Genomic DNA, 24,782 nt, shown 5'->3' with positions numbered 1-24,782 from the left:
CCTTCGCGGCCCGCAGACTGACACGTCACTGCTCGGCCCTCAACCAAACTGCTCCGAGTGTGTTCTTTCCGCGCTCTCGCTCTCCTGAGCCGGCCTATCATGGCTCGGCGGTTGCACGAAGTCCCGCCTTCCGGCTACTAAATGATACCTGTATTGTCCAGTTAAAAAGTGGGAGCGCGGCTTCGTCCACGCCTCCGAGTCTGACAGACAGTTCCGTCATCCTATCGCTCTCTTCAAGTGTCGTATTGGCCCTGAGTCAACCAATGGGGAGAGGTCCGGGAGGCGGACCCGACGCTGCGAGGGTTGGGTGCGCCGCTGAACGGATGGCAGCGGGAGGCGAGCGGATTCCTTAGGAACTCGGGTCAGGTGAGAAGACCCTAGGATATAACTTGAGGGTTAGGGGCAAGTGCAGTCCAAGGCGCTGGTGGGGCTTTAACGGCGTCAGGCGTGGGCGTGGGCGCGGGCGCGGGCAGAGTCTGAGGCCTTGCAGAGAAGGGGGCGTGTGGCGTGTGGGGGACGACCTGGAATGGAAGGATGGCGGGGGTCGAGGATTGGGCGGGCGCTTAGGCTAGGAGGGCGTGGAAAAGATCGGACCCTGGGACTAGTCCTGGAGGGGTTGGCGCTCAGGATGCTGAGGCGGTGGGGTGGTGAGGCGGTGGGATGGCGCTGGGTGGTGTCCGGGGTGTTGCATTTCGTGAAGGTGGGAGACGGAGGGAGGAGGGACGCGCAGGAGTGAGCAGAAGTGGGGGAGGGTGGGGCTAGTGTGAGCCAGCAGGTGGGCAAGTTGCCGTCTTCGGAACTAGAGCCAGGGTGGGACAGGGGGCCACAGCTTGCCGGCACAGGCGAGGTGGAGGACAGATGCCAGGTGCTTTAAGGAAAGTGACTTTGCCTTTATTTGCTTTAGCGGTGTGCGAACACGACCAGAGAGCACAGTATGGAAACTCCCTTAAGGTCCTGGCCTAAATTACCAGCTTCTTTACTCAGTTTTCAGGTAGAGGTTCTAGTACTCATTTCGTCCGCTTAGTCTTCTAGGCGTGTGGCTCATATCAGCTCAGCGGTGGTAAGTTTTCCTGTTTCAGGCGTGGGAGAAAACAAGTACAAACTTGAGGGATGTGGCTGGATTAGGGACTTCCTGGAGTTAGGTGTTTAGTTTTGATTTCAAGATAAGGTTTTCCTTTTGGATTAGGATTAAATGTAAAACCACCCCTCTGGGACAGTTATGGAAAAGATGCTTGATTTCCCACAGTTGGAGCTAGAAATATATGATTCTTCATGCCTTCCACCCTGTCCAGTGTTATTTTTTCCGCTCCTTTCCTCTAGTAATAGTGGGAGAAAGATCAGGAAGGATCCAGGTTCCTTTTTTTCCCCTGCAGTCTTGTACAGTGTTGCATATTCTTTATTATCATATTCTTTGTCACTTAGTCCTTGACCAATTTATGGTTTAAGAAGGCAGTGCTGTCTTAAACAGAAATAGCTAACCTCCTAATTAGTGCTGATAAATCTTGTCCGCCAAGTGATCACTCTTCTGAATGGTCTACAGCCTGCTTCCCTCAACATTTTATTTTAATATAGTACGCCCCCCCCCCTTACCCCAGCCCAACCTTTCTTTGCTTTAGTAGGAAAATTTTATTCTCTTTTCCTTCCAGATTGTCATCTGGTTCCATGAGCTGTCTCTGGGATTAGTGGCTTAAATCAGCAGTGTCAATTCCAGGATGCTTTGAGACAGCTGATGGGAAGTGGGTGTAGATCTGAGCAGTAGTTATAGTGCGATGTAAGCGATTGAAAGTGCAGTGATCTATGTGTATCTTCCTCTCTTTCTGAGTGCATGACTGTACCTGCATTAGTGAGTGAGCAGTCATGCTCTCTAGTTGACCCTGCATCCCCACTGGGATTGGGAACAGAAAGTTTGCAGCCAGTCAGTTGAAGCTGAAATTTAGGGCTGTAAACTGTGCTGATCCAGTCATGACTTCTATTTCTCAGCCTTCTGCTTTCACTTCTGTGCTCATTCCCTGCTTTCTTTCATACATTCCTGCCTTTTCTTGAATGCTCTGTTTCTCCATTTAATTATTCTTTTCTGTATTTCCAGTCTTTCCTGTTTTCTTTGCATGTCTTCCTCCAACCCCCTTTTTTCTGTGTTTCTTCTTTACTCCTGTTGTACCACACTGTTGCCAATTGTGCTTATGTGCTCGTTAGCTGCAAGGACTGGGAAGCAGAATTGTGGTGATAGAGTCTCATTCCTTTTCGTCCTTGACTCACAGACCTGACGTGCCTACTTACTTGCCAGTTGGTCATAATTCAGGCTTGACTTGGGTATTAGTATTAGCCCTGACCCTCTCTGGTGTGCGCATTACTCCTGTTCCTGTGTTTCTCTACCACCATAAAATATGAAACTGAATTAGTTAAGTTGAAGGTGTTTAATATCTTATGGTCTTGACTTTTCCATTTTAGCTATTTGAGTGTCATCTGTTGCCACCCATTGATGTCAAGATGACCAAGCTGGGATTTTTACGGTTGTCCTATGAGAAGCAGGACACACTTCTGAAGCTTCTAATTCTGTCAATGGCTGCTGTGTTATGTGAGTGTGCACGTGGACCTCTCTTTCTTCAGATATGGAAAGGAGAAAATCTTGAAAAATCAACAATGGCTCTCTTAAATGCCTTGTTTTTTCCCAGCAGATTGCAATGTGTTCTTTTTACTGTTCTCAATCAGTAGAATTTTGCGAAAGCAAAATAAAAGAAACACAAGGATTATAAAAGTTGGGACTGTTGATCATCTGGGAAAGAATGAGAAACACGCTGTACTAATTCTGTTTTCTCTTAGGACTGAAAGAGATACCGGGGACTCTGAGATACTGAATTTTGTAAAAGATACTTGTCTTCTGTGGTTGCCTGCCTTAGTATTTCTGAAAATCTCTCCAGAACTTACTCTGTTTTCTTAGGTTTTTCTAGCTCTTCATGAGTCATAAGTAGTCTTGATTTCCTTACCTCTTAGTTTGCTTCAAACTAAGGTTTGGGGAGGTAAGGTTGTGGGGAGGGGAGGTCAACATATATACAAGACGACCATGTAAATTGGGTGCAATATTAGTAGGTGAATGTGTTGTCATAGGCCTTAACAATAAGTAGTTAAATGTGTCCTACTTAAGTGGAAATGTAGGTGTCATTGTCAGGGGAAGGCGAACTTCTCTGTTTCTTCTGTGTGGGAGGAATGGATAAATACTTTATTCAGCATCATTTTGTATTTCCTGTGACTTGTGTGCTGGATAATACTATTACCTCTATAATACTACTACCTACTATTGTTTTTCATGGTACATTACCATTAAAATAATAGTTCTCTGGTTTTTGCAGCATTCTCCACTCGTCTCTTTGCTGTCCTGAGATTTGAAAGTGTCATCCATGAATTTGATCCGTGAGTACCTTTGCTTGGTCTGGTATTTCCTTTGGGAAACATTTAGGTTCATGGTTATCAGATTCACGTTCCAGTGAGCTCTCCGTAATGGAGATGGACTTTCTATACATTTTGGGGGGAAAACTCTCAAGTTTTCTAAAGGAGATAATTGTCTCCTTTTGAAACATTTCTGTTGGAATTTGAGCGAGTCTCTCAAACTCTTAAAAAATGAGAGAGGCGTTGCTGGTGTGCCTATCACTTAAGATCTGGCTAAGCTAAGAGAAGCCTGGCTTCTCAGCTTGGTAGACAGTTAATGGTGCAGACTGAGGGAAAGGGGCCTGGGCCTGGTGTGTGTTTGAGGTTCAAAAGAAAAATTATAAGTCATGAACTTGAGATCTGTGACTTTTTTCTGTTTAACAGTGAATATGTTAGAAATCGGGCCTATCAGTTAAGTTGTAAGACACTGAGGAAAATTTAAAGCTGTGAGTTGGATTGGAGATTTTATTAGATAAAAAGAGGCATAGGTGAAAAACATTTACTGAGCTTCATTTTGTTCCAAGAACTGTTTTACAGATTATCTATAAATCCTTACAATAACCCTACGAGAAGGAGGTAGTGGTGTCTCCTTTCCACAAACGTGGCTGAGGCTGGCAGAGACCATTCAAGGTTACACACAGAGTAAATGGAGGAGCCAGGATGTGAATCTACATTTGTCTGTTTCTAGACACTGGAGTAACTATATTATATTACCTAGCGTTAAGGCTTAATTAAAAATTTGGAGAACCAGAATCGTAGGTTCTTGAAACATCATTGATATCTTAAAAATAGCATATTCAGTTTATGGAGCATGGATTCAAGTTTAATACCTGCATGTATTTACAGATTTGTCGTATTGTTTTGTGTAGATATTCGAAAGCACTTTGGAGGCATACAGATCTTTTCTTTGGGGCCTCCCAAATCAGTTTTTTCTGTTTTTTGTTTTCTCTCTCGTGAATGAGGAAACTTATATCCTTTTGTTTCTTGATCACCAGTCTGTTAGGGCTTTTTCTCAGACCCTCTAGATGAGCAAACACTGAGATGAGATGGTCAGGGAAAGCAAGAGCATCTGCTCTGTAGTTGTTGAGATGAAAGGGACTGTACAGATCATGTGATTTGACACTTCTTTTTGCAGAGCAGGAAACTGAGGCCCAGGGTGTGAACCCAGGCCAGACCTTTTCCCACTAACTTGCACTTCCTCTGTGTGACTCTGCCTCTCCTACTGTTAGGTAAAGGACATGATTCTGACACACGTTGACTGCCTTCTACCCCCATCCCTTCTGTCTCCCTGACAGTTACCAAAATAACATTCATCAGCAACAACCAGAAGGATAGAGATTTCTGCCATCTGCTACTTTACTTACTTCAGCTGCTAAAACTTGACTGACCAACGAGGAAATGGGGTTAGAGGGGTGGGCAGGAAAGATGGTTAGTAATGATTATCTTTAGTGATTAAACAGCTCCCTTTATTTTATTTATTTGTTTATATTTTTATTATTTCCATATATATTTTTGTCTTTTTTATTTCTTTTTAAATGAGAAACTTAAGAGAAGGGGTTACATAGCTTGGACCTAAAGAACTGTGTCCGTATATAACTGTAAGCATTTTATGTCAAGTATTTTTTATGTAGTCTGTATTTTTATGCTACCATGGAGGTGGCATTCAGAACTATTTTGGATAACAACATGAGTAGATCTAATTACAAGTTTAAACACTTATTAAGAAGTTTGTGTTATGGAGTGGACTAAAAAATGTTCATCCTGCGTATGGTGTTACACCCACATCTTTAGAGACGCTCATCACCTAAAGTTATCCTTGTCTCCTTGCCTGTGGTATGGAAATATTCCTCTGTGTGTTCCTGTCACTTGAAAAGAGTCAAGTTTATTGGTGTCCACATCTCAGCTGTCCTGTCTTTGGCGTGCTTGAATTTTCTGACTGGGGCTAATGCCTACTACATGCCAGCCTGGTGAAGCATCCTTCTTGAGTGTTTTCTTATAAGGTTAGACTACGGTTGCATTTCCTTATGAGAGAAGCAGTGCTTTAACTGAGACAAGCATGGAGCTATAAATGAGGAGGCTTATGGTGATGTAAAATGATTTTCATGCTTGAAATACTTTTTGGTACCAAACTGACTGTTATTGGAGTAATGATAAGTTCCTCAGTGGTGTAACCTGAGGAGCAAAAGTCACTGCAAACTGAGGCAAGTGTTTGGGTATGGAGAGGAGGAGACACAATTCATTTCTTTCTTGATATAGGTACTTTAATTATCGGACTACCCGGTTCCTGGCTGAGGAGGGATTTTATAAATTCCATAACTGGTTTGATGACCGGGCCTGGTACCCTTTGGGACGAATCATTGGAGGAACAATTTACCCAGGTGAGGGGAACAGGATTTTTTTCCTTTGCAGCAGTGAGATATTTTTATATTATGGAACAGTGTCTTTTATTTCTAATATCTTCGTTTTGTGACACTTGTAATTTCATTCTGCTTGCAGATTCCTAAAAGTAGATCTTATATAGAAGGGAGAACATGTATGGGAGAGCGGGAATGGGTAGTTTTCCGTAAATTCTGGACTTCTGCTTGAATCCATAGGAGAGAAATTTATAGGCCTCCTGCAGTTGCTGTATTAGTGTTTCTGGTGGTTTGTCAAAACCGGTGTTATCACTTTATTGATACTTGGATTTTCCCTTTCTCTTTCCCTTGTCTTTGTCTTACTAGGATAACCTATTGGCCCTTCTTCTTCTGGTTACAGGCTTAATGATCACCTCTGCTGCAATCTACCATGTCCTCCATTTTTTCCACATCACCATCGACATTCGGAATGTCTGTGTGTTCCTGGCCCCTCTCTTCTCTTCCTTCACCACCATCGTCACGTACCACCTTACCAAAGAACTCAAGGTGAAGGATTTGGGGTGACAGGAGGCTTGGGAATGAATGTTGTTGAACCTCTCAAGTTGATGCTAAAGGGTGGGGGACTGAGAGCCTTAGAAGGGCAGGGAGCCAGAGGCTAAAGCCCGCTTTTGCTGAGCCGAATTCCTGAGTTCACCCCAGCCCCTCCCGAGAATATGTGGTTTCTTGTCATTAGCAACTGTTTATCCTTAGAAGAGAACATATGAAGGTCAAATATAAATTGCTACATACGGGAAAAAAAATATTTAAAATGAGGTTTAGATTTTGAATTCCTCACAATCTAAGGGAGAGGAAAAATAACTACAAGAAGCGTTCTGAAGTGGTTAGGTCTTCCTACTGGAAATGGACAGTTAGCAATTATTTGCTAATTTTTTTTTTCAAATGTTTATTTAAAAATTCTTAAACCACTTGGCTTTTGTAGTAGACTCCATAATACTGACTCTCTTCTTCTAGGTTTCTGCATTGCTGACCCTGGCTCCTTGCATGCTATTCTTAGTTTGTGGCTATGGTGTCAGGGAGATACCTGAGAGGTGATAAACTAGTAGGAGGGCTTGAGTTTAATTTGGAAACGTTTTCATCCTTCTCCTTGCTGCCCTTGTTCCAAATTTGACTCTTACGAACAGACAAGTCCTTTCTTTTTTGGAGTGTGGGTTATACTTTGTTGTTCTTCTCTCCTGAGTTCACAGATTGCCTAGGAATATTCCAGCTTTATTATCTAAGATCCTGGCATCTTTAGTCCAGAGAGATTGTCACCTGTCTTCGTTGGCTTTTTAGCTCGAATACGTATGGTCTTCCTTTGGTTGTCCTTGGATAGCTTGTAGAGGGGTGACTGGTGTTCCTGTGGTGTGCAGATATTGTTAGGGGTAGGGACTCATAAATCTGGGGATACTCCAGCCAAACAGCCCATTCTGGGGCAGCATCTGACAGCTTACATGATTTGTCTGTTCTTAACATGTGTGTACTCAGTTTCAGACTTGCCATCATCGCGGGGAATTGGTTGTGAAGTATGTAGCTTTCTTGTGCTGCAAACATTTCTAGCATCTCATCTACCGTGGAAAGTGTCAGACTGTTCCCTGGGCCCATTGTAAGCAGAATGGACTAGTGGATCCTCTCTTCTCTTTCATAGATGTATTGGTGTTAACTTCCTGTTACCCCTCTTGTCTTACAGGATGCAGGAGCTGGACTTCTTGCTGCAGCCATGATTGCTGTAGTTCCTGGCTATATCTCCCGATCTGTAGCTGGCTCCTATGATAATGAAGGTAAGACTTAAAGGGCTGAAGAGGATCTGTTCACCTCATTATCTAGTAGAGCTTCATGAAGTGCAGTAGAATCTGGGTTCAAATCTGTTGTTTAGTGATAGCAAAAATGGTGTCTGGGTGAGAAGATGAGAAATGGGCAGGAAGGGACTTCCCTGGTGGTCCAGTGGTTGGGGCTTTGCCTTCCAGTGCAGGGGGTGTGGGTTTGATCCCTGGTCGGGGAGCTAGGATCCCACATGCCTCTCGGCCAGGGGACCAAAACATAAAACAGAAGCAATACTGTAACAGATTCAATAGAGACTTTAAAAACAGTCCACATCCAAAAAAAAAAAAAAGGGCAGGAAGGGACCTCAGACAAGTTTATATTCTCTCTCTGTCATTTCCTCTAGAAAGGTAGCTGGTAATTTTCCTTATATAAGGCCTTTGGCTCATCTCTGTACTCCTAAAAGTAGAGTTAAGTTTTAGTGTTGGTTGGTACTGTTGTTTTAACATTGTAAACATTTGCTTTATTTTCCTAGATGAGAGGAATGGATATTCTTAAAACTATGGTGACTTTTATTGACTTATTTCCAATTCAGCCTGTATTTATTGAATGTTATTGGTAAAACAGTGTTAGGTATTATAAAGATAGTTAATGAATAGGAGTATTGGCTTATAATTAAGGAATTATAGGGATAGATAATGAATAAAATTATGTTGGCCCATAATCTATTAACACAGATTATTAATGCAGACTATAAAAATTAATAATAATGGGCAGATAGTATTATGTGCCATGAGAGAAGGGTGAGCAGAGTACTTTGGGAATGTGGTGAGAGGAGAGATTAATTCAGAAGGCTTTTTGGAAGTAGTTGTATTTGAACTGGGCCCTGAAGTTGGAACTTCGTTAGGCAGATATTAAGGAGAGAGGCAGTCAGGGCATATGGACCAGCTTGTGGTAAGATGTAGAGGCAGGCTGGTGCTTGATAGTACGGGATATCTTTAGGACTGAAACAGCAGGGAATTTAGTGCCTGGAAAGAATAGTAGTAATAATGACTAATACTGAGTGCTTGCTGCATGCTAGGTACTGTTCTAAGTGCTTTACATGCAATAGTTAAATTTGTCTTCACAGTAGTTTTATGAAGTAGATACTATTATGGACTCTTTTACAGGAAACTGAGACAAAGGGAGGTAGAGTAATTACACTGTTAATGGGTAGTAGTTCTGAGATATGAATCCAGGTAGTTTGTTCCAGAACAGTATGAAATACTCTTCCAGCATGGCCTTTTACTGGATTTTTGTGTTCTTTCTGCAGGGATTGCCATCTTCTGCATGCTACTCACCTACTACATGTGGATCAAAGCAGTAAAGACTGGTTCCATCTATTGGGCAGCCAAGTGTGCCCTTGCTTATTTCTACATGGTAACTCTTCACTCCCTACTTTCAGGAGTCTCTCTATGTCTGAATACCTATCGGGATCAACTGATATAAATTGGAAGTAGCTCTTGGGCTTTGAGACCATGAACTAGAGGCTAAAAGTCTTTATATAGTCTGTTGTGTCCATACAAAGCCTAATCCAAGGCAGGCAGGCATATCCATTGTATAATAGCAAGATAGAGATAATTTTTTTAATTTTTAAAGGTTTCCAGATACTGTATTTCCTATGGGTACATATTGGTTGGCCAACTCTCTTTTCTGGTGTGTTCCCCTTAAATTTTTCCTTTCCTGACGTATATTTTTTTCTGTTCAATCTTGTAAACAACGAGACTTCTTTCCTTAACTGCTTCCACTTGATCACATTTCCCTTGAATCCCTAAATCCTCTGTGTGACCTTACCGTAGGGTGTATCCAGATGAATGCTGAGAGTTGGGGGCCTCTTGTTTTGTGATCGTGATGGCAGGAGCCATAGCAAACAGAGGATTGAGTTACAGTAATGGGTGTTAATTTGATTTTCCTACTTAAAGAGTCAATTATTTAAACTCTTTAAACCACTTGGTGTTAATAAAGTTTTTGGTTACTGTAAAGAGATGTTCTTTAAAAAGGTCACAGGTAGGGCTTCCCTGGTGGCGCAGTGGTTGAGAGTCCACCTGCCGATGCGGGGGACGCGGGTTTGTGCCCCGGTCCGGGAAGATCCCACGTGCCGCGGAGTGGCTGGGCCCGTGACCCATGGCCGCTGAGCCTGCGCGTCCAGAGCCTGTGCTCTGCAACGGGAGAGGCCACAGCAGTGAGAGGCCTGCGTACTGCAAAAAAAAAAAAAAAAAAAAAGGTCACAGGTAACATCCTAAGGTACATGGTGGTGATCCAAGGAGGAGTGCTCAGACGAACTTTTCTTTTTTATCCTGTCCTAGGTCTCTTCATGGGGAGGTTATGTGTTCTTGATCAACTTGATCCCGCTTCATGTACTGGTGCTGATGCTCACAGGACGTTTCTCCCACCGGATCTATGTGGCCTACTGTACTGTTTACTGCCTGGGCACCATCCTTTCCATGCAGATCTCCTTTGTGGGTTTCCAGGTGAGCCTTAGACTGAGTGAGGTTTTTAGCTGCTTCCACTTTTTCTAAGCAGCTCCAACTAAATTGATTTATCTTGGATTCTGGTGAGGATAGTAAAACTTATTCACAGGTCTGACCTTGCTAACACTGCTTCTGTTAACTGAAGCAACAGAGTTATTGGTCATTAAAGTCTGCCTCCTGGAGTGTGTTAATATTTGTTCATGAAGTTTGAATTTAATGACTCCTAACTTGGCTTAGGTTTATGGGAGGAGGAGGGATATTTTGGTTGAGCTGAGTTAAGGTGAGTGATCACAGTTATCTTTTTCAGTCCTTTTTAATGCGAATGACTCCATTTAATAGTAATGACCCCTGAACTTCTTAATCGGGCCCAAGTGAAAGTTCTTTAGCAAGCAAAGCCTGAACCTTTTAACCACATTACCCCACAGGGTTAAGAGACAGCTATTAAGTCAGAGAATAATGTGGTATGTGTGATTTGTCATGTAAAATTCTTACGAAAGTGGAACCCTTATTCAGGTCAGCAAGTTTTTCATTACTGATCATCTGCTGTATGCAATTTGCTAATACCTGGGAAATGTTAAAAGTAAAAATGTGGTTCTGGTCCTTAAGGAAGTCACAGTCGTGTTGGGAAAGAAGCACACGCTTCTAGAACCACTAGTCTGTGGTCTAGTCGTTCTAGAAATGTAGTTCCTGGACCAGCAGTGTCAGCAGCATCTGGGAACTCATTAGAAATGCAAATTCTGGGGACCTGCCACAGATCTACTGAATCAGAAACTCTGGCAGTAGGGCTTAGCAGTCTGTCTAAACCCCCCCTCTTCCTGTCCCCTGCCATGATTATGCCTGGTGGAGTTTGAGACCATTGGTCTAAGTTATGGAAGAGATCTAAAATGTGTGGAATATAGAGGAGAGTGATGGATTTCAGTTTGGTAGGTTAGGAGGAAATGGTATTTGCATTGGGCCTTGAATGATCAGAATTTCTGTGAATGCAAATTTTGGGAAAGTGAGAATTGCAATCGAGGCTCAAGAAATAGCCTGAGCAAAGGCCAGAGATGTGATAATGATAGAGTGTGGTACACTTTGGAGGACTCTAAATATTCTTTGAAAAATGAGGTAGGTGAATTAGACCCTCCTCTAGATTGGTCCTAATTCCTTGGTGGCCTCAGAACTCATTGGACCCTTTGGTCTGAACTTGGTCAGGATAATTCAGGTCAAGGCTGGACCCGTTCTTTTCCTAACAATCTCATACATATGCTTTCACCTACAGCCGGTCCTTTCATCAGAGCACATGGCAGCCTTTGGGGTCTTTGGTCTCTGCCAGATCCATGCCTTTGTGGATTATCTACGCAGCAAGTTGAATCCACAGCAATTTGAAGTTCTTTTCCGAAGTGTCATCTCCCTGGTAGGCTTTGTCCTTCTCACCGTGGGAGCTCTCCTCATGCTGACAGGTAGGGAAGGCTTTTAGTATTAAGTGTAAATGGGTATGAACATAGAATAAACTCCAAAAATATGGGTTATTTCCTGGCCACAGAAAGATTCATTCTTTCCTCCTGTTTCTCTTGATTTCAAGCATATAAAGTCCAACTTCTGCACATTCAATCCTATTGTCAGCCAGTGTCTGGATTCAGCATAGAAAGAAAATCATATTAGATCAGCTCTTAATCTCAGAAGACCTACACTTGGTGACAGGACTGTATTTTACCATGCTAATCTTTCTCCTCTGTGTGTGTGTGTGTGTGTGTGTGTGTGTGTCCGTCCTTTTCTTTCCTATTGGTAGGGTGGGAGAAATCCTAACATTGCTTGCCCTACAGCGTGGCCTCATCTAATCCCATATGACAAAACCGTGACTGTTTAGTTTGGGTAGCATGCCACGTTTTCCTCCTCTCTTCATCTTCCTCACGTACACTTCTCAGAGTCTGATTTGATTTTGCCCAAGACTCTGTGTATTCAGAGCACCACTGGAGGGCTGAGTGACTTAGTTTATAGCATTGGCCTTGGTTTGACCAGATTGGTCCTAAAACCCTTCTAGGAAGTATCTCTGCCTCCCTTCTCTCTGAGTTTATATACAACCTGACTTTATTCTACTGACTGTGCTGACAAAAATACTCTCAAGTTTGAAAGAAAGGAAGGAGTGAAATTCTCGAAGTATTGGTGGCATTTAAACAAAAACCTAGTCCTCTGTCTCAGAGAAGCTTATTAAATGGAAAGTTGTGATTAGTTAGGATCACATGTTATTTTGTTTCAGAAGTAATTGTGAAATATTTGTTGCCTCTTTGCTGCCAGGAAAAATATCTCCCTGGACAGGCCGTTTCTACTCACTGCTGGATCCTTCTTATGCCAAGAACAACATCCCCATCATCGCCTCTGTGTCTGAGCATCAGCCTACGACCTGGTCTTCGTACTATTTCGACCTGCAGCTTCTCGTCTTCATGTTTCCAGGTCTGTTTGCCTTGTTCTGAAGTGGTCTTCTTTCTAAGAATCACCATTTGATTCAAAATAAGTAAAATACCCTCATCCTTGTGCTTTTGTTGTTGTTTTTGGTTTTTGCCTGTTTATCTGTGCAGTACAGAGGATGGCTAAGCACGTTTTTCTAATATTTGAAGCAGAGCAGAAGTTGAACAATTGCAGATACTGGCAAGTTCAGAGTCTCACAGTTTTCTGTTCATTTGTATCATAAGTTACAGTTCAGCCCTAGTTCAGGGTTTTTGAGTGCTTCTAGTATACTCCACCCCTCATCCCTGACTCCTCCCCATTTATCTTCTTGGCAGTATTGAATTTTGAGAATAGGCATAGCTGACTGTAAAACTTCTTCATCTAACTTATCTTCTGGCCAATTCAGATATATCTTAGAATTTACCAGTGGTAGGGACTTTGTTTTTTATTAAAGTAACTTTTTTTTTCTTATTATGAAAGTAAGTTGTCATTTGTAAAAATATAGACAAATATTTCAAAAAGTAAAATTTCAGGAGTTCTCACCACACACCTGTTGCTACTGTTAACGCTTTGATATATATTCATCCATTTATTTATTGATTAGAAGTCAGATGATAGAGTTTTTCCTCTGACTTAAAATTTTATAATCACGATAATTTGTTATTTAGTATTACTTTAGAGAAATAATATATAAGATATATCATTTGTTAGTTTTTTTAAGTACAGAGGTGTGTAAAGAGGAAGGCATATGGTCCATAAACTTCCACAGCAGTACTTTAATTGATGTATTTTATTCTATTTTATAAATATTCTGTAATTAACTACATCCTTAATGTTGGACATTTATGTGGTTTCAGATTTTTTGCTGTTTTAAAGAGTGCCGTAGTAACATCTTTGCATGTATCTATGATTGTTTTTTCAGCTTTTCACTTCTTTTTACTTTTACTTTTGTAGTTGGTCTTTATTACTGCTTTAGCAACCTGTCTGATGCCCGGATTTTCATCATCATGTATGGTGTGACCAGCATGTACTTTTCAGCTGTGATGGTGAGGAATGAATGCCTGCAGTCTTAGTGAACCTTTCCACCCCTAGCTCTGAGGGTTTTCTTCGTACCCCTGCATGGCAGGTTCAGTATTGATGCTGTGCAGGGGCTTCCCTCTGAGCGCTTGAGGGGCTGCGTGGTAAAGCTGCTCACTGTTGTTGATCCTTCCCAGGAATGTATGGGGCACTCATACATTCTGATTGTGGGGCCCACCTTCCTTGGATTCATAACCCTTGTGTTAGGGAGAGGCACTTTGTCACTTGTTGGAGAAATTGACCCTGGGTGGGTTCCTTCCCCTCTCTTTCTGGTGTCTTAAAATGGGAGATGATGTTTTTTTCTTAAAGGCCTGGGTTCTGAGTGCTAGGTTGTTAAAAGAGAGAAGAGAGTTTATATATTGCAGTTAAGTTAGTGCTTCTCACACTTTTTTGATCTCAAACCACAGTTAAGAAATACATTTTATATCGTATCATTGCTCAGGGTATACATATATACATGTAGACCTGAAAAACAAACTTTAAAAATACATATATTCTACTATAGATGTATCAAGTATTTTCTCTTCTATTTTTGTTCCATTTCACTGACAGATCATGTTTGTTGAAAACCCCTAAATTGATGTCATCATCTACTAATAGGTTGAAATCTGTAATTTGTAAAACACTGATTGTGATCTTGCTTCCGTTTTTTTTTTAGGTGCGTCTGATGCTAGTGTTGGCGCCTGTTATGTGCATTCTTTCTGGCATTGGAGTCTCTCAGGTGCTGTCCACTTATATGAAGAATTTGGACATAAGTAGACCAGACAAGAAGAACAAGAAACAACAGGATTCTACCTACCCTATTAAGAATGAAGTAAGAATTAAGCAACGCAAAGAACTGGCTTGGGGAACTGTGTGTGTCTTTGTGTGTGTGTTTGCATTTGTATTTTGTTTGTTTGTTTGAGTGAGGGGGAGTAAAGTAGAGCACTGTCACAAGAGCTCAGAATGAACTCATAGCCTCTAATTTATTCTGAGTCATCTCATCTGTATTACTGACTGTGTGTAAGAAGCTGTTCTGTATTACATAAATTTAATTTGGTTTACAGCACAGTTGTTCTTCCTTGTCTAGGTGGCAAGTGGCATGATACTCGTCATGGCTTTCTTTCTCATCACCTATACCTTTCATTCAACCTGGGTGACCAGCGAGGCCTACTCTTCTCCGTCCATTGTGCTGTCTGCTCGTGGTGGGGATGGTAGTAGGATCATTTTTGATGACTTCCGAGAAGCGTACTATTGGCTTCGTCACAATACTCCAGAGGTGAAGATTTGGGAGGCGTGGGATTGTGCGGTAGGAGGAAGGGAGAGACATTTGATGTTAGAGTGAATCAGATAGCTTTTAGATGGGTGGAAAGCTTGGAGAAATTGGAGCTATCGAACCTGGTGTTGAATGAGCCTTAAAGGTCAACCTCCATTCAATTCAGGATTTTTTCTGTAAGCGACCTTTACTGGTAATTATCTGCACTCTGCTTGGACACTTGTATTGACAGCATGGTGATTTTATCATGAGGTAGGCCATTCCAATTATAAAAGAAGAAAAATAGTTAATAAATAATGCATGTTTATTGTAGAAAAATCCGAAAATAGAAGCGAAGAAAAGAAAAAGGAGACATAAATTTTCCATAAAGGATCACCTAAGATAACCACTTTTAACATTTTGGTTTATACCATTTGAGAATCTGAAGTGATTTTCTTTCCAATAGCTGCTGGGAATGGCACTTCTGAGTTAGATTCTTATAAGAATTTCTTAATCCTTTTTCGTCCTATCCTGTGATTTGTTTCCCCTCCCCCACCCCCCTTCTTTTTAGTAACTGATTATCGTGACTTTGTTTTTGGTCATTTATTTAATACGGTTATCTGATGACACCAGGCTGTTTATTTGGAAATACTGCACAGCCCACTACACCTCCCGCACCATTATGCTTGTTTGTATAAGATGATCTGGGATGAAAGTATTGGCAATGTTGGGTTGTATAATTTGCGGTTGAGATTTCATGATTGTATGTAAATGTAGGACCAGGTACCAAGATGTATTTTGTTGTTGGGCGTATGTTATTCTGTGAAGAAACGTTAATTAGCAATATCTCACTTCCTGTCAGATGCCCTTCCACCCCTCTTGTATTTGATTTTGGAGGCAGTGAGAAGCTTGTTATTTCCATCTCCCATTCTTCTTTCAGGATGCGAAGGTCATGTCATGGTGGGATTATGGCTACCAGATTACAGCTATGGCGAATCGGACTATTTTAGTGGATAACAACACATGGAATAATACCCATATTTCTCGAGTAGGGCAGGTAAGGTGAAGGGGTCATTTGAGTGTTTGATGCACAGGGTTTAGTGGGAAATACTTCTCCATGAGGGGTCACATGGCCTGGAATTTTGCGCTGAGAAACGTGCGTGTGTTTTTCTAGGCAATGGCATCCACAGAAGAAAAAGCCTATGAGATCATGAGGGAGCTTGATGTTAGCTATGTGCTGGTCATTTTTGGAGGCCTTACTGGGTATTCCTCTGATGGTAATGTACTTGATTCTACTTCTAGCTACAAGGCATAGATTCTAAGAAAACTAGATGAATCTCTTTATTTTTCTATCCTTTTACCAATATCAACATATTTTCTTAGTTGGGGAAGTTTTTAAGTATTTGCAACTTGAGATTTGGTTATTTTTATTTATTTATTTATTTATTTTGCAACAGGTAGGAAGTAGATATAAAGAATTCTTCTCATGTAGATATGGCATGCTATAATTGTCTAAAGACTTAGGAGTAGTTCCACAACCAGTGAACAACAGAGAATATAAGGCTTCTGAAAATGAGCTTAAGAATTAACATTTTTTAGTGGGTTTAAGCCATAGAATCATCTGCCAACTTAAAATGTTTTATATATATATATTTATATGGCATATGTTAACCATGTTCCCTGTGATTATTAGCAAAATCGTATGTTTAGAAGAATCATCCAAATATAGTTCTCTGCCTTAAAAAAATTAAAGCAATACCTGTTTATATTTTTAAATGTTAAATACTTCTGAAGGTTTATAATAAAAATGGTAGGGCTTCCCTGGTGGCGCAGTGGTTGAGAGTCCGCCTGCCGACGCAGGGGGCACGGGTTCGTGCCCCGGTCCAGGAAGATCCCACATTCCGCGGAGCGGCTGGGCCCGTGAGCCATGGCCGCTGAGCCTGCGCGTCCGGAGCCTGTGCTCTGCAACGGGAGAGGCCACAACAGTGAGAGGCCCACATACCGCAAAAAAAAAAAAAAAAAAAAAAAAAGTCCTCTGCCCCTAAACTACTTTATAACGTCAGTTCCCAGGAAAATTATTCCTTCAGTTATTTCTTCTAGTACTTATGTACATATTTCTAAATAATATGTATATCCTGCTATTCATTGATCGATCATTTTAGATACGCTGTGTCAACTTCTTATTAAGGTAGATAAGGAGTTTAGTTCTTTGTATGATCCCCTCCCCCTTTCTGTCTTGCATCTTCTCAGTAGAGTTAATGATCAGTTTTTGGTTAAATCCAGATAAAGTGTTTTCATCATGACTAAGTAAATATTATTTACTGCTGAGTCAACCTGTACACCATGGTTACATTCTTATCTAGAATAACTTGTTCTCTGCAGTTAATAATTACCTCATATTTCTGTCTCAATTTTCTTTGAATATGTGGTTGCTTCTTAGAGATGTTCAGATTTTAGATTATGTCTGGCTTCTGATATAGACAGACTTAACAAATCCACCTGGATAGTATATGTAAAGTGTCAGTATAAAGTAATAAGACTAGTTTCTATGTGTGGTGTGTCTTGTACAAGCAGAGGAAGAATGATGATAGCAGGGATGTGGTCCCATGGATTTGAACTTTCACAAGCAATTGTTTCAGCACCATTTGGTTGTGTGTGATTATAGGTTTTTTTCTTGCTAATAATAATTTATCCAAATAGTACAGAAAAGTATTTGTGTATGTATGTATGTTTGTTTGCATATGTATTTTTATATATGCGAATGTACACACGTATGTGGTAGAAATGGATAGTTCCCTGAAATCTTTAGTATTCCATGATACATATATATATATATCACATTTTCTTTATCTGTTCATCTGTCGATAGACTAAGGTTGTTTCCATGTCTTGGCTATTGTGAATAATGCTGCAGTGACTGCTGATATCTCTCTGGGATATTGATTTCATTTCTTCTGGATATATCCCCAGAAGTGGGATTGCAGGATCACATGGTAGTTCTATTTTGAATTTTTTGAGGAACCTCCCCACTGATCCTGTAGTGTCTGTACCAATTTACATTCCCACCAGCAGTGCACAAGTATTCCCTTTTCTTAGCATCCTTACCAGCATGTCTTTTGTCTTTTTGACGAGAGCCATTCTAGCAGGTATGAGATGATGCCTCATTGTAGTTTTATGTTTCCTTAATGATTAGTGATGTTGAGCACCTTTTCATTCATGTATCTGTTGGCCATTTGAATCTCTTCTTTGGAAAAATGTCTTTTCAGGTCTTTTGCCCATTTTTAATTGGATTATTTGGGGGTTTTTTGCTATTGAGTTGTATGAGTTCCTTATATATTTTGGATATTAACCCCTTATTTGATATATGGTTTACAGATATTTTCTCCCATTCCATAGGTTGCCTTTTCATTTTGTTGATCATTTCTTTTGCTGTGCAGTCTTCCATTCTCAAAGCTTGTCAGCTTTTTGCTTCAAACATACCTGCCAGGGAGCTATAAAATCAGTACTCTAAGATAGTTGAGTTGATGCTCTGGGGTTTTATTTTTGGTCCTATTTCTGGCTGTGTGGTCTAGGCAAGTCGCTGTGCTTCAGGTTTTCCATTTGAAAGATGGAGGTACGATTGCAGACATTCCATGAGGATAATAATATTATTTCTTGAATACTTACTATGTGACAAACAATATGTAAGGTAACATGCTTTTACTTATAATGTTGTAGCAGCCCTATCATTGCAGATACTCTTGTTTTTCTAATTTGACATATGAGGAAACTGAAGCACAGAGAGGTTCAGTAACTTATTCAGGGTCACCCACCTAGAATTGGCAGTGTGGGAATTCAAACCCAGGCAGTTTATCCAGAGTCCAGATCCAGAGTCTGTGTTCTTCACCACTGTGATATTCCCTGGAACCCCTTTTAGTAGCAGTAGGAATCTTTTCTTACGGATCAATGATTCATCTTATACTAATCGTCTATTTCCCTACAGCCTTTGGGGGAGATACAGGGAGTGACATATTCTAAGAGATAACCTGAGTTGATGGTGCTGTCAGTATTTATGGAGCCTGGTAGTGTGTTTGACATAGAAATGTTGACTTCTCATACATGTGCTTTAGAAGTTTGTAACTTTGCAACTGTAGGTCAAGAGGGAGCACATTCTCTCTTCTCTACCTTTTTGGTAAAGCTGCTACTCCCTAGGTCATTGCTGTCCAATGACATGTGGGATCCACGTATGTATTCTTAAAATTTTCTATTAGCGGGGCTTCCGTGGTGGCACAGTGGTTAAGAATCCGCCTGCCAATGCAGGGGACAGGGGTTCGAGCCGTAGCCCAGGAAGATCCCACATCCTGTGGAGTAACTAAGCCCGTGCACCACAACTTCTGAGCCCATGTGCCACAACTACTGAAGCCCACATGCCTAGAGCCCGTGCTCCGCAACAAGAGAAGCCACCGCAACGAGAAGCCCACGCATCGCAAGGAAGAGTAGCCCCTGGTCTTCGCAACTAGAGAAAAGCCCACACGCAGCAACGAAGACCCAACACAGCCAAAGATAAATAAATAAAATAAATAAATTTATTAAAAAAAATTTTTTTTCTATTAGCCATATCAAAATAAGTAAAGAGAAACAGGGAAAATGAATTAAATAATTTTATTAAACTGAATATATCTAAAACATTAATGTGTAACCAAAATATTTTACCCACTTTTTTTTGTTTTATTTTGGACGAAGTCTTAGAAATCCATCATGTATTTTATACTTACAGCACATCTTAATTTGGACTAGCCACATATCAAGGGTCAGCAGCTACATGTGGCTAATAGCTAATATATTGGACAGCTTAGCCCTAGCTAATACTTGGGACTAACTTCAGTTATGACCTAAGTCTGGGCCAATAGCGTAGGATTTTAGGAGTCTACAGGAAAATCTATAGGAAAAGCTGTATATTTTGAGGAAAAAAGTTTTGACCATACATTAGCTTTGTTATTTTTATAACTTAGAGTTAAATGGTACTATACCCCATTAGAAAAGTATTTGGGGGAATTTCCTTAGACATAGTGACCTTTCATTAGGTGATTTAGCTCCAGCAACCTTTGTGATAACAGCAGTTTTTCTTTTTCTTTTTTTTCTAGACATCAACAAATTTCTGTGGATGGTCCGGATTGGAGGGAGCACAGATACAGGCAAACATATCAAGGAACATGATTATTATACTCCAACTGGGGAATTCCGTGTGGACCGTGAGGGTTCTCCAGTGCTGCTCAATTGCCTCATGTACAAGATGTGTTACTACCGCTTTGGACAAGTCTACACAGAAGCCAGTGAGTGATTCCTGATAATAACAACAGTAACAACAGTAATAGCTAACACATACAGTGTTTTGTTTTTTTTTGCGGTACGCAGGCCTCTCACTGCTGTGGCCTTTCCCGTTGCGGAGCACAGGCTCCGGACGCACAGGCTCAGCGGCCATGGGTCACGGGCCCAGCCGCTCCGCGGTATGTGGGATCTTCCCAGACCGGGGCACGAACCCGTGTCCCCTGCATCGGCAGGCGGACTCTCAACCACTGTGCCACCAGGGAAGCCCCATACAGTGTTTTTTATATGCCAGGCACTGCTTTAAGTGCTCTATATCTACTAATTCATTTAATCCTTATAACAATCCAAAAGGTTGATACTAATATTATTCCCATTTTATATATGAGGAAATTGAGGTACAAGTAGGTTCCTTAACTGCCCAAAGGCACATAACTAGTGCAGGGTCAGGTTAAACTCAGGCAGTCTGGCTCTAGCTTTTGTGCTTTTGCCCATTACTTTTTATTGCCTCTCAGTAAACGGTATTGTAGTGGAGAAAGGAATGTGAAAGGGGATAGAGCGAGATAAAGGACTTTACATTTCTTCAGATAAATTGAAAGTAATTTGATTAAGTCTTTCTTTCTGACTTCTTTCCTTTCTTAGTTCTGCAGTTGGGACTACTTTTGAATTAGATGCAGGCCTGTGACATCTGATAGGTTCAGAAGGGTTGCTAGTGTATCACAGAGGCCATGGGTGGTAATCCTCAGGAACAAAGGTGCTTGGAAGTCAGCCCTCTGTCTCTTAGAAGAGATAACCTCCATGCACTCTGCCAAGCATCATCTCGGAGAGGACGTGAGTTAGGGTAACACTTGATTTGCCCTTACTAACTGATGTCCTTTTCTGCAAGCCCTACTCTCTAAACAAACTGCATGCTAGGGAATAACGTTCCAGTGGGATGACTAATCAAGTTGACTTAGTATTTCTGTAGGAAATAAGCACTGTAGAAAGATGTGTGTCTCCATTTTTGTCACTCTCTAGAGCGTCCACTAGGCTATGACCGTGTTCGGAATGCTGAGATTGGGAATAAAGACTTTGAGCTTGATGTCCTGGAGGAAGCATATACCACAGAACATTGGCTGGTCAGGATATACAAGGTGAGCAGATGTAACACTGAGAAAGCAGCTCTAGTGCTTAAAAACGGGGCCACATGTTTATAAAATAGGGATATTTCTAATGTCTAAAAAGTAGCTTGCGACTCACTTAGAATATTTTTATTTTAGATTGTTCTTAGAAAGTAGACACTCTAGTCTTCTGTCATCCTGGAAGTGGTTACAGTGATATTTTTCCAGTTGGAGCCAGACTTGATCTGTTTTAGTGATTGTCAGTCTTGGAGCGGTGGGGGGAGAGAGAAAGAGAGGGACAGAGGGAAAGAGGGAGAGAAGGAGAGTGTGTGTGTGTTTTCGAACTACATTTTCTTCTCTCCCACTGAAGAACTTATGGCATAGAGAGTCACATAGAAGTGTGTTATATCTCTTACGTAAGAAAAGGTTGAGAACTCTTGCTGTATTTGGAAGAGTAGCTAGTCCCACACCAGAGCCAAACCAGGCAGCATAATCCAACATAATCTGTCCCCATCTGGGTGAACCCAGCTCAGTAGAGAAGCTCTCCCATGTTGACCTGATGATTGTAAATATTAAACTGATACCTTTCTGTTGGCAGGTGAAGGACCTGGATAATCGTGGCTTGTCAAGGACATAAATGTTACGTCCGTTCGGCTCTGATCTGCTTCGCACTGAGTGTGTCACATTTAGGGCGCTGAAGATGGTTTAAAAATACGCAGTTTATAAGAACAGAGCGCGACGAGATTAGAATTGTCTGGAGGTTTTGTCCTGGGCAGTATGGGCTGAGCCAAATGGAATGATCTTTATAATTCTGAGCAGGTTACCAAATGAAATGTCATGGCTTTACTTTGGTCAATTAAAGGGGGGAATTTTTTTAAAAATGTGCCTTATTTGTTTTGACTTATGACTGATTTGAGGAAGCCTAAAGTTCATGCTAGGCTGATAGAAGGACAGAAAACAGACCTCATCTGTGCTCTTGGCTCCCTAAATGAGCCACATAGGGGCATTCTGTCTTTCTCTCTCAAATCAGGAGAACTATCAAGGACTAGCTCAGATCCTACATATACAAACAGTTTTGTCATTTCAAAAACTGCAGTACCTAGCACAATGCCTTGCACATAGTGGGTGCTCAGTAAGCTTTTACTGAATGAATAAAAGTTTGTGGGACCAGAGGAGTGCCGTTTCTGGGCAGGAAAGGTAGCTGCATTGCCATCATGTCTCTGTTCTCAACATCTCTTGTCCTTAGAGGCTCTTTGACTACAAGGGACAGAAGGTGGCTAGCCAGACCTGATCTCACCAGTTTCTTTGGGACTAGCTAGGTGTTTTTGTTTTTATGCAGGAGTAAATCCAGTGATACTAAATCAGTAGTTTTGAAGACTTAAGGCAAACAGTGAAATTATTCTCGATGGAGAGGACGAAACTCCTCCAACATCGTGTATAGAACTTGATGGTCAGTAGGTGTTTTTGAATTAGCTGATTTGTAACCATACGTATCTATCTGAAATCTAGCTTTTCAGTACTCTCACTTGTCCTTTAGCGATTTCCTTTAGCTCATGCACTAAAACTGTTGTGAATATTTAAAGGTGAGCTTCTCTCTCCCTTAGTCTCAGCCTCTGTTATTATATATCACTAACAAGCTCCATGATCTGGTTCTGAAGCCCTTGCCAAATTAGCTACAAAAAGCACAGGAGTTCCATCTATATTTGATGTCAGGACAAACAGCCTTATGTTCAGTTACAATAGGGTATTTTATGTATTTTAAGACATGTGTCAGTGATGTGTATAAACCCTTAGTTATTAAAAAAAAAAATACAAGGTAACTCTTTACTGTTACCTGTTTAAGAAACAGGAGCAATGACGTGACTTTCAGATAAGTCAAAATGGTGCTCCTAAAGGTATGCTCGGGTCTACCTGTGTACCCAGGAAGCAGCCTTCCAAACCAGTTTTATGTACCACGTGCTTCAACTGTGGGTGAGATTTAGATCTGATGTAAGATTTGATTTACTATATGTAAATACATGACTTGATTTATATACAGAATTCCTCCCTAGTGGAAGAGGTTATTCAGACGTGGGTTTTTTGTTTGTTTTTTTAACCAATATGAGTAATACCAGTTAGAGATCATTAGTGATTTACCTCTGTAGGAATGGGATAACCCTTTATCACTGTACTTGTTACTCTTATGATTTTAATTTTGTTACTTTCTAGGCTACATGAAGCTATATTTTTTAAAAATTTACTTCTAATTTCCATCGTTACAGTGCACTTCTAATTTCCATCGTTACAGTAAAAGAAAATCAAATAATTCTAAAAAGCAACAACGCTGTTTTCCACACCCCCCCCCCCCGAGGTACCCACTTTCAACTCAGCTGATTCTCATATTACTTACCTCCATATCATTAAATGACTTGCTTTATTTTGCTATGTGTTGGTTTTTCACTTTTAGGTATCATCTGTTGACTTTCTGGTGTGGAAATTGAGGATTTGGTTCTTTTTCACCATCCTTCTCTTCCCATGGACACACATATTCTTACCATCTCAAGGCTCTATTATAGTTATGGTTTAGGTTAACTCAGTAGTTTTTACCTTAAGGCTTTTCACAACTAGGCCACGTGGTATATATAATGTTACTACTTTTTTTTTCTGCATAACATTTTTGAAGGGAGTTTTTTCACTTGTGTTTTGTACTCGTCACTGATTTCTCCCCAGACTCACCTTCATTTGTGCCAGCTTCCTTTTAGTATGTTCAACTCATTAGGTATTCATTCTTAGAGATGTCGTCTGTTTTGGTATATTCCAGTTTGGATTGGTTTACTCTCTAGGTTTGCTACCCACCTCTTGGGTTGGTGTATCCTTCCACTGTTATATTGTGTGTTAATCCCCTGACTTCTTTCTTGATTTATCACCACTACCTTCCTAAGAAAGTGTGTGGGAGATAAATTTCTTGAGGTCTTGAGTGTCTGTCATCACACGATTCATAGGTTGCCTAGGTGTAGAGTTCCAGGTTGGGATTAACTTTTCCTTAGAATTATGTTTGAAGGCATTGGCCCATTGTTTTCTGTCTTCTAAATGCTGAGAAATGCAATGATATTCTGATTCTTATTTTTTTTTGTATGTGTCCATTCCCTCTCACTCCCTCCCCAGACCTCTTAGTATCTTCTCTTTGTATGTACTATTTTGAAATTTTCCCAATGATGTGTTCAGAAGCTGGGTACTTTAACCTTGGAAAAGTAAAGTATGGAAAGTATGGGAAAAGTATGGAAGGTCAAGTTCTTTTGTCTGGGAAATTTTCTTGAGTCATTTGTGGATTCCGCCGACTCCCTATCTTGTTGTGAAAAATAAGTTACTTGGATTTTGGACTTCCTAGATTAGTCTCCCAATATTCTTATATTTAATTCTCTGTTTCCCATCTTTATTCTTCCTTCTGGAGATTTCCTAAACTTTTTGTTCCTAACCTATCTATTTTGTTTACTTTTTTCTACTATCATGTATTTTTTTTAATATCCAAGAGCTTTTTGTTTGAATATTCCTTTGTTTGGACATCTTTCATATTAAAG

At 40.8% G+C, this 24,782-nt stretch overlaps 1 protein-coding gene across 2 annotated transcripts; it reads left to right on the top strand.

The window, feature by feature from the left end:
- Positions 1-253: 253 nt before the first annotated feature.
- STT3A (STT3 oligosaccharyltransferase complex catalytic subunit A) lies at positions 254-23,649 on the top strand. 2 transcript variants are annotated; one of them, XM_027081875.1, is made up of 18 exons: positions 254-366; positions 2,449-2,575; positions 3,348-3,408; positions 5,680-5,801; positions 6,178-6,323; positions 7,504-7,594; positions 8,887-8,993; positions 9,920-10,084; positions 11,346-11,526; positions 12,362-12,517; positions 13,466-13,557; positions 14,247-14,402; positions 14,658-14,846; positions 15,763-15,879; positions 15,997-16,099; positions 19,945-20,133; positions 21,143-21,258; positions 21,824-23,649. In XM_027081875.1, exons 2-18 carry the CDS (start codon positions 2,488-2,490, stop codon positions 21,860-21,862), a joined length of 2,118 nt encoding a protein of 705 aa, XP_026937676.1. In that variant the 5' UTR covers positions 254-366; positions 2,449-2,487; the 3' UTR covers positions 21,863-23,649. The 2 variants fall into 2 exon arrangements, with proteins under 2 accessions (XP_026937676.1, XP_026937678.1); XM_027081877.1 differs by lacking the exon at positions 254-366 and adding an exon at positions 864-1,060.
- The last annotated feature ends 1,133 nt before the right edge of the window (positions 23,650-24,782 follow it).

The sequence above is a fragment of the Aethalodelphis obliquidens genome, unplaced genomic scaffold (genome assembly GCF_003676395.1).
Source record: "Aethalodelphis obliquidens isolate GAN/ISIS:26980383/991018 unplaced genomic scaffold, ASM367639v1 scaffold46, whole genome shotgun sequence".
Lineage (NCBI taxonomy): Eukaryota > Metazoa > Chordata > Mammalia > Artiodactyla > Delphinidae > Aethalodelphis > Aethalodelphis obliquidens.
The sequence above is the reverse complement of the archived record's forward strand: the minus strand, read 5'-3'. Positions and strand labels throughout refer to the sequence as shown.